This window comes from Coregonus lavaretus (genome assembly GCF_964263955.1).
Source record: "Coregonus lavaretus genome assembly, chromosome: 25".
In the NCBI taxonomy this organism is placed as follows: domain Eukaryota; kingdom Metazoa; phylum Chordata; class Actinopteri; order Salmoniformes; family Salmonidae; genus Coregonus; species Coregonus lavaretus.
In genome coordinates, this window is record NC_140012.1 from 39,789,736 (window position 1) to 39,799,735 (window position 10,000).

The 10,000-nt window shown below is 38.5% G+C and overlaps 1 protein-coding gene across 1 annotated transcript in view; it reads right to left on the minus strand.

Annotated features, from left to right (window-relative positions):
- The window catches only part of LOC311100910 (caskin-2-like), a 29,502-nt gene that overhangs the window by 13,558 nt on the left and 5,944 nt on the right, over positions 1–10,000 (minus strand). The window contains exon 5 of the mRNA XM_084141894.1: positions 7,259–7,376. Coding sequence (XP_083998020.1) covers positions 7,259–7,376 — 118 coding nt within the window. The remainder of the gene's footprint in view (positions 1–7,258; positions 7,377–10,000) is intronic.

Genomic DNA, 10,000 nt, shown 5'->3' on the forward strand with positions numbered 1-10,000 from the left:
TGTGTGTGCCTCCGTGTGTGTGTGTGTGTGTGCCTCCGTGTGTGTGTGTTATGTCCTGCCATTCCAGGACATCTACTCAAGGCGGTGTCTGAGGAAGGCCCGAAATATCGTCAAGAACTCCAGTCACCCATCTGGCAAGCGGTATCGGAGCATCGGGTCTCGGACCAACAGGCTCTGAGAGAGCTTCTACCCCCAAGCCATATGACTGCTAAATAGTTAATTAAATGGTTACCCGGACTATCTGCACTGACCCTATCTTGCACTGACTTTATGCACATTTACAAGACTATACAGCACAGTCGGAAAGTATTCAGAACCCTTGACTTTTTCCACATTGTTACGTTACAGCCTTATTCTAAAATAGATTAAATGGTTTTTTCCCCTCATCAACCTACACACAATATCCCATAATGACAAAGCAAAAACTGGTTTTTAGAAATTGTTGCAAATTTACAAAAAATACAAAACGGAAATATTACATTTACATATGTATTCAGACCGTTTATTCAGACCGTTTAAATCAGTACTTCGTTGAAGCACCTTTGGCAGCGATTACAGCCTCGAGTCTTCTTGGGTATGACGCTACAAGCTGTATTTGTGGAGTTTCTCCCATTCTTCTCTGCAGATCCTCTCAAGCTCTGTCAGGTTAGATGGGGAGCTTCATTACACATCTATTTTCAGGTCTCTCCAGAGATGTTGGATCGCGTTCAAGTCCGGGCTCTGGCTGGGCCACTTAAGGACATTCAGAGACTTGTCCGAAGCCACTCCTGAGTTGTCTTGGTTGTGTGCGTTGTGTGCTTAGGGTCGTTGTTCTGTTGAAAGGTGAACCTTTGCCCCAGACTGAGGTCCTGAGCGCTCTGGAGCAGGTTTTCATCAAGGACCTCTCTGTACTTTGCTCCGTTTATCTTTCCCTCAAACCTGACTAGTCTCCCAGTCCCTGCCGCTGAAAACATCCCCACAGCATGATACTGCCACCACCATGCTTCACCGTAGGGATGGTGCCAGGTTTCCTCCAGACGTGACACTTGGCATTCAGGCCAAAGAGTTCAATCTTGGTTTCATCAGACCAGAGAATCTTGTTTCTCATGGTCTGAGAGTCCTTTAGGTGCCTTTTGGCAAACTCCAAGCGGGCTGTCATGTACCTTTTACTGAGGAGTGGCTTCCGTCTGGCCACTCTACCATAAAGGCCTGATTGGTGGAGTGCTGCAGAGACGGTTGTCCTTCTGGAAGGGTCTCCCATCTCCACAGAGGAACTCTGGAGCTCTGTCAGTGAGCATCGGGTTCTTGGTCACCTCCATGACTAAGGCCCTTCTCTCCCAATTGCTCAGTGTGGCCGGGCGGCCAGCTCTAGGAAGAGTCTTGGTGGTTCCAAACTTCTTCCATTTAAGAATGATGGAGGCCACTGTGTTCTTGGGGACCTTCACTGCTGTAGACATTTTTTGGTACCCCTCCCCAGATCTATGCCTCAACACAATCCTGTCTTGGAGCTCTACGGACAATTCCTTCGACCTCATGGCTTGGTTTTTGCCCTGCCATGCACTGTCAACTGGGACCTTATATAGACAGGTGTGTGCCTTCTCATATCATGTCCAATCAATTGAATTTACCACAGGTGGACTACAATCAAGTTGTAGAAATATCTCAAGGATGATCAATGGAAACAGGATGCACCTGAGCTCAATTTTGAGTCTCATAGCAAATGGTCTGAATACTTATATAAATAAGGTATTTCTGTTTTTGTATACATTTGCAAACATTTCTAAAAACCTGTTTTCGCTTTGTCATCATAGGGTATTGAGTTTATATTGATGAGGGGAAAAAATAATTTCATCCATTTTAGAATAAGGCTGTAACGTAACAAAATGTGGAAAAAGTCAAGGGGTCTGAATACTTTCCGACTGCACTGCATACACACACTACAAAACCCACACTCATTCACACACACACGCATACCGACAACACACACACACACACACTTTCACACTCATCATTTGCTGTTGCTACTCTGTTCTTTATTTTACTCTTATTATTATCTATCCTGATGCCTAGTCACTTTACCCTGTGTTCATGTACATATCTACCTCAAATACCTTATTATTATCTATCCTGATGCCTAGTCACTTTACCCTGCCTTCATGTACATATCTACCTCAAATACCTTATTATTATCTATCCTGATGCCTAGTCACTTTATCCTGCCTTCATGTACATATCTACCTCAAATACCTTATTATTATCTATCCTGATGCCTAGTCATTTTACCCTGCCTTCATGTACATATCTACCTCAAATACCTTATTATTATCTATCCTGATGCCTAGTCACTTTACCCTGCCTTCATGTACATATCTACCTCATATACCTTATTATTATCTATCCTGATGCCTAGTCACTTTACCCTGCCTTCATGTACATATCTACCTCAAATACCTTATTATTATCTATCCTGATGCCTAGTCACTTTATCCTGCCTTCATGTACATATCTACCTCAAATACCTTATTATTATCTATCCTGATGCCTAGTCACTTTACCCTGCCTTCATGTACATATCTACCTCAAATACCTTATTATTATCTATCCTGATGCCTAGTCACTTTATCCTGCCTTCATGTACATATCTACCTCAAATACCTTATTATTATCTATCCTGATGCCTAGTCACTTTACCCTGCCTTCATGTACATATCTACCTCAAATACCTTATTATTATCTATCCTGATGCCTAGTCACTTTACCCTGCCTTCATGTACATATCTACCTCAAATACCTTATTATTATCTATCCTGATGCCTAGTCACTTTATCCTGCCTTAATGTACATATCTACCTCAAATACCTTATTATTATCTATCCTGATGCCTAGTCACTTTACCCTGTGTTCATGTACATATCTACCTCAAATACCTTATTATTATCTATCCTGATGCCTAGTCACTTTACCCTGCCTTCATGTACATATCTATCTCATATACCTTATTATTATCTATCGACCGGGAGACTCATGGGCGGCGCACAATTGGCCCAGCGTCGTCCAGGGTAGGGCAGGGAATGGCCGGCAGGGATGTAGCTCAGTTGATAGAGCATGGCGTTTGCAACGCCAGGGTTGTGGGTTCGATTCCTACGGGGGGCCAGTATAAAAAAATATGTATTCACTAACTGTAAATCGCTCTGGATAAGAGCGTCTGCTAAATGACTAAAATGTAAATGTAAATGTAGTCACTTTACCCTGCCTTCATGTACATATCTACCTCATATACCTTATTATTATCTATCCTGATGCCTAGTCACTTTACCCTGCCTTCATGTACATATCTACCTCAAATACCTCATACCTCTGCACATTGATCTGGTACTGGTACTCCCTGTACATAGCGTCCTCTCGATTTACTATTTTAATTAATTATTTTGTAACTCTGCATCGTTGGGAAGTGCTCGTAAGCAAGCATTTCACGGTAAAGTCTACATCCGTTGTATTCGGTGCATGTGACAAATACAATTTTATTTGTAACACACACACACCCACTCAGAACTCATGGACACACACACACACAATGCTGCTGTTCTATCATATACTATTCATTCCACTGCGTGACCAAGTCACTACCCACTTTATATTAGTAAATACAGTGTAATACAGTCCATTATTACTATGCAATACAGTCCATTATTACTATGCAATACAGTCCATTATTACTATGGAATACAGTCCATTATTACTATGCAATACAGTCCATTATTACTATGCAATACAGTCCATTATTACTATGCAATACAGTCCATTATTACTATGCAATACAGTCCATTATTACTATGCAATACAGTCCATTATTACTATGCAATACAGTCCATTATTACTATGCAATACAGTCCATTATTACTATGCAATACAGTCCATTATTACTATGGAATACAGTCCATTATTACTATGCAATACAGTCCATTATTACTATGCAATACAGTCCATTATTACTATGCAATACAGTCCATTATTACTATGCAATACAGTCCATTATTACTATGCAATACAGTCCATTATTACTATGCAATACAGTCCATTATTACTATGCAATACAGTCCATTATTACTATGCAATACAGTCCATTATTACTATGCAACACAGTCCATTATTACTATGCAACACAGTCCATTATTACTATGCAACACAGTCCATTATTACTATGCAACACAGTCCATTATTACTATGCAACACAGTCCATTATTACTATGCAACACAGTCCATTATTACTATGCAATACAGTCCATTATTACTATGCAATACAGTCCATTATTACTATGCAATACAGTCCATTATTACTATGCAATACAGTCCATTATTACTATGCAATACAGTCCATTATTACTATGCAATACAGTCCATTATTACTATGCAATACAGTCCATTATTACTATGGAACACAGTCCATTATTACTATGGAACACAGTCCATTATTACTATGCAATACAGTCCATTATTACTATGTAATACAGTCCATTATTAGTATGCAATACAGTCCATTATTACTATGGAATACAGTCCATTATTACTATGCAATACAGTCCATTATTACTATGTAATACAGTCCATTATTAGTATGCAATACAGTCCATTATTACTATGCAATACAGTCCATTATTACTATGCAATACAGTCCATTATTACTATGCAATACAGTCCATTATTACTATGCAATACAGTCCATTATTACTATGGAATACAGTCCATTATTACTATGCAATACAGTCCATTATTACTATGCAATACAGTCCATTATTACTATGGAATACAGTCCATTATTACTATGCAATACAGTCCATTATTACTATGCAATACAGTCCATTATTACTATGGAATACAGTCCCTTATTACTATGCAATACAGTCCCTTATTACTATGCAATACAGTCCATTATTACTATGCAATACAGTCCATTATTACTATGCAATACAGTCCATTATTACTATGCAATACAGTCCATTATTACTATGCAATACAGTCCATTATTACTATGCAATACAGTCCATTATTACTATGCAATACAGTCCATTATTACTATGCAATACAGTCCATTATTACTATGCAATACAGTCCATTATTACTATGGAATACAGTCCATTATTACTATGCAATACAGTCCATTATTACTATGCAATACAGTCCATTATTACTATGCAATACAGTCCATTATTACTATGCAACACAGTCCATTATTACTATGCAATACAGTCCATTATTACTATGCAATACAGTCCATTATTACTATGCAATACAGTCCATTATTACTATGCAATACAGTCCATTATTACTATGTAATACAGTCCATTATTACTATGCAATACAGTCCATTATTACTATGCAATACAGTCCATTATTACTATGCAATACAGTCCATTATTACTATGCAATACAGTCCATTATTACTACTTATACTTGTTATTTTTGACTTGATTGTTATTATTGATTCATGTACTGCATTGTTGAGGGAGCTGCCACATAAGCATTTCACCTTTTATACCTGCTGTAAAACTGTGTACGTGACGATTTTTTAGTTGATTTTTTAGATTTTTATTTGAGAGTTTGTTTCAGGACCTTTAGCTCAGTTAGGGCTGCTGTTTGGTATTTACAGCTGTATAGTTGGTATTCTATTGTTGAACCAAGCTTAATGTGAACGTACGCGCTTGTGGCTGCGTGCACATGTACAATTGATGTCGGAAGTTTACATACACCTTTTTTCACAATTCCTGACATTTAATCCTAGTAAAAATGTCCTGTCTAAGGTCAGTTAGGATCACCACTTTTATTTTAAGAATGTGAAATGTCAGAATAATAGTAGAGAGAAGGATTTATTTAAGCTTTTATTTCTTTCATCACATTCCCAGTGGGTCAGAAGTTATTATTTATTATTTGGTAGCATTGCCTTTAAATTGTTTAACTTGGGTAAAACGTTTCGGGTAGCCTTCCACAAGCTTCCCACAATAAGTTGGGTGAATTTTGGCCCATTCCTCCTGACAGAGCTGGTGTAACTGAGTCAGGTTTGTAGTCCTCTTTGCTCGCACATGCTTTTTCAGTTCTGCCCACAAATGTTCTATAGGATTGAGGTCAGGGCTTTGTGATGGCCACTCCAATACCTTGACTTTGTTGTCCTTAAGCCATTTTGCCACAACTTTGGAAGTATGCTTGGGGTCATTGTCCATTTGGAAGACCCATTTGCGACCAAGCTTTAAACTTCCTGACTGATGTCTTGAGATGTTGCTTCAATATATCCACATAATTTTCCTTCCTCATGAGGCCATCTATTTTGTGAAGTGCACCAGTCCCTCCTGCAGCAAAGCACCCCCACAGCATGATGCTGCCACCCCCGTGCTTCACGGTTGGGATGGTGTTCTTCGGCTTGCAAGCTCCCCCTTTTTCCTCCAAACATAACGGCCTTTCAGGTTATGTCGAAATAGGACTCGTTTTACTGTGGATATAGATACTTTTGTACCTGTTTCCTCCAGCATCTTCACAAGGTCCTTTGCTGTTGTTCTGGGATTGATTTGCACTTTTTGCACCAAAGTACGTTCATCTCTAGGAGACAGAACGCGTCTCCTTCCTGAGCGGTATGACGGCTGCGTGGTCCCATGGTGTTTATACTTGCGTACTATTGTTTGTACAGATGAACATGGTACCTTCAGGCGTTTGGAAATTGCTCCCAAGGATGAACCAGACTTGTGGAGGTCTACAATTTTTTTTCTGAGGTCTTGGCTGATTTCTTTTGATTTTCCCATGATCTCAAGCAAAGAGGCACTGAGTTTGAAGGTAGGCCTTGAAATACATCCACAGGTACACCTCTAATTGACTCAAATGATGTCAATTAGCCTATCAGAATCTTCTAAAGCCATGACATCATTTTCTGGAATGTTCCAAGCTGTTTAAAGGCACAGTCAACTTAGTGTATGTAAACTGCTGACCCAATGGAATTGTGATACAGTGAATTATAAGTAAAATAATCTGTCTGTAAACAATTGTTGGGAAAATGACTTGTGTTATGCACAAAGTAGATGTCCTAACAGACTTAGCCAAAACTATAGTTTGTTAACAAGAAATTTGTGGAGTGGTTGAAAAAACGAGTTTTAATGACTCCAACCTAAGTGTATGTAAACTTCCGACTTCAACTGTATGTCTGGGTGTACACTTTGCCGTGTGTGTGTGTGTGTGTGTGTGTGTGTGTGTGTGTGTGTGTGTGTGTGTGTGTGTGTGTGTGTGTGTGTGTGTGTACCTGCTCTCCGGCTGATGACCTCCACTACAGACGGAGGGAAGTATCCAACCCGGTCTGTTCCTCTCTGGTTGTCATGGATATGACCTTTCCACCGCCCGTCCATGTGCTGTTCCAAGACCTGAAATCAACCATTCATCTTTCAGCATCATAGGTGTGCTATTAGGTGTGCTATTAGGTGTGCTATTAGGTGTGCTATTAGGTGTGCTATTAGGTGTGCTATTAGGTGTGCTATTAGGTGTGCTATTAGGTGTGCTATTAGGTGTGCTATTAGGTGTGCTATTAGGTGTGCTATTAGGTGTGCTATTAGGTGTGCTATTAGGTGTGCTATTAGGTGTGCCATTAGGTGTGCTATTAGGTGTGCCATTAGGTGTGCTATTAGGTGTGCTATTAGGTGTGCTATTAGGTGTGCTATTTGGTGTGCTATTAGGTGTGCTATTAGGTGTGCTATTAGGTGTGCTATTAGGTGTGCTATTAGGTGTGCTATTAGGTGTGCTATTAGGTGTGCTATTTGGTGTGCTATTTGGTGTGCTATTTGGTGTGCTATTTGGTGTGCTATTAGGTGTGCTATTAGGTGTGCTATTAGGTGTGCTATTTGCTATTTGTGTGAATGTGTGTTGATTATAAGTGGTTAGGGGGTCAACTTCTACCAGCAAAACTGTTGAGCCACCTGATGTGAGAGCTGTTACATTGAAGTCCAGGTCGTATTGATTAGTGTTACATTGAAGGTCGTATTGATTAGTGTTACATTGAAGGTGGTATTGATTAGTGTTACATTGAAGGTCGTATTGATTTGTGTTACATTAAAGTCCAGGTCGTATTGATTTGTGTTACATTGAAGTCCAGGTCGTATTGATTAGTGTTACATTGAAGGTCGTATTGATTAGTGTTACATTGAAGGTTGTATTGATTAGTGTTACATTGAAGGTCGTATTGATTAGTGTTACATTGAAGGTCGTATTGATTAGTGTTACATTGAAGGTCGTATTGATTAGTGTTACATTGAAGTCCAGGTAGTATTGATTAGTGTTACATTGAAGTCCAGGTCGTATTGACTAGTGTTACATTAAAGTCCAGGTCGTATTGATTAGTGTTACATTGAAATCCAGGTCGTATTGATTAGTGTTACATTAAAGTCCAGGTCGTATTGATTTGTGTTACATTGAAGTCCAGGTCGTATTGATTAGTGTTACATTGAAGGTCGTATTGATTAGTGTTACATTGAAGGTTGTATTGATTAGTGTTACATTGAAGGTCGTATTGATTAGTGTTACATTGAAGGTCGTATTGATTAGTGTTACATTGAAGGTCGTATTGATTAGTGTTACATTGAAGTCCAGGTAGTATTGATTAGTGTTACATTGAAGTCCAGGTCGTATTGACTAGTGTTACATTAAAGTCCAGGTCGTATTGATTAGTGTTACATTGAAATCCAGGTCGTATTGATTAGTGTTACATTAAAGTCCAGGTCGTATTGATTAGTGTTACATTGAAGGTCGTATTGATTAGTGTTACATTGAAGGTCGTATTGATTAGTGTTACATTGAAGGTCGTATTGATTAGTGTTACATTGAAGTCCAGGTCGTATTGACTAGTGTTACATTGAAGGTCGTATTGATTAGTGTTACATTGAAGGTCGTATTGATTAGTGTTACATTGAAGGTCGTATTGATTAGTGTTACATTGAAGGTCGTATTGACTAGTGTTACATTGAAGTCCAGGTCGTATTGACTAGTGTTACATTGAAGGTCGTATTGATTAGTGTTACATTGAAGTCCAGGTCGTATTGATTAGTGTTACATTGAAGGTCGTATTGATTAGTGTTACATTAAAGGTCGTATTGATTAGTGTTACATTGAAGGTCGTATTGATTAGTGTTACATTGAAGGTCGTATTGATTAGTGTTACATTGAAGTCCAGGTCGTATTGATTAGTGTTACATTGAAGTCCAGGTCGTATTGATTAGTGTTACATTGAAGGTCGTATTGATTAGTGTTATATTGAAGGTCGTATTGATTAGTGTTACATTGAAGTCCAGGTCGTATTGATTAGTGTTACATTAAAGTCCAGGTCGTATTGATTCGTGTTACATTGATGTCCAGGTCGTATTGATTCGTGTTACATTGATGTCCAGGTCGTATTGATTAGTGTTATATTGAAGGTCGTATTGATTAGTGTTATATTGAAGTCCAGGTCGTATTGATTAGTGTTACATTGAAAGTTGTATTGATTAGTGTTACATTGAAGGTGGTATTGATTAGTGTTACATTGAAGTTCGTATTGATTAGTGTTACATTGAAGGTTGTATTGATTAGTGTTACATTGAAGGTTGTATTGATTAGTGTTACATTGAAGTCCAGGTCGTATTGATTAGTGTTACATTGAAGTCCAGGTCGTATTGATTAGTGTTACATTGAAGGTGGTATTGATTAGTGTTACATTGAAGGTTGTATTGATTAGTGTTACATTGAAGTCCAGGTCGTATTGATTAGTGTTACATTGAAGGTGGTATTGATTAGTGTTACATTGAAGGTGGTATTGATTAGTGTTACATTGAAGGTGGTATTGATTAGTGTTACATTGAAGGTCGTATTGATTAGTGTTACATTGAAGGTCGTATTGATTAGTGTTACATTGAAGTCCAGGTCGTATTGATTAGTGTTACATTGAAGTCCAGGTCGTATTGATTAGTGTTACATTGAAGTCCAGGTCGTATTGATTAGTGTTACATTGAAGTCCAGGTCG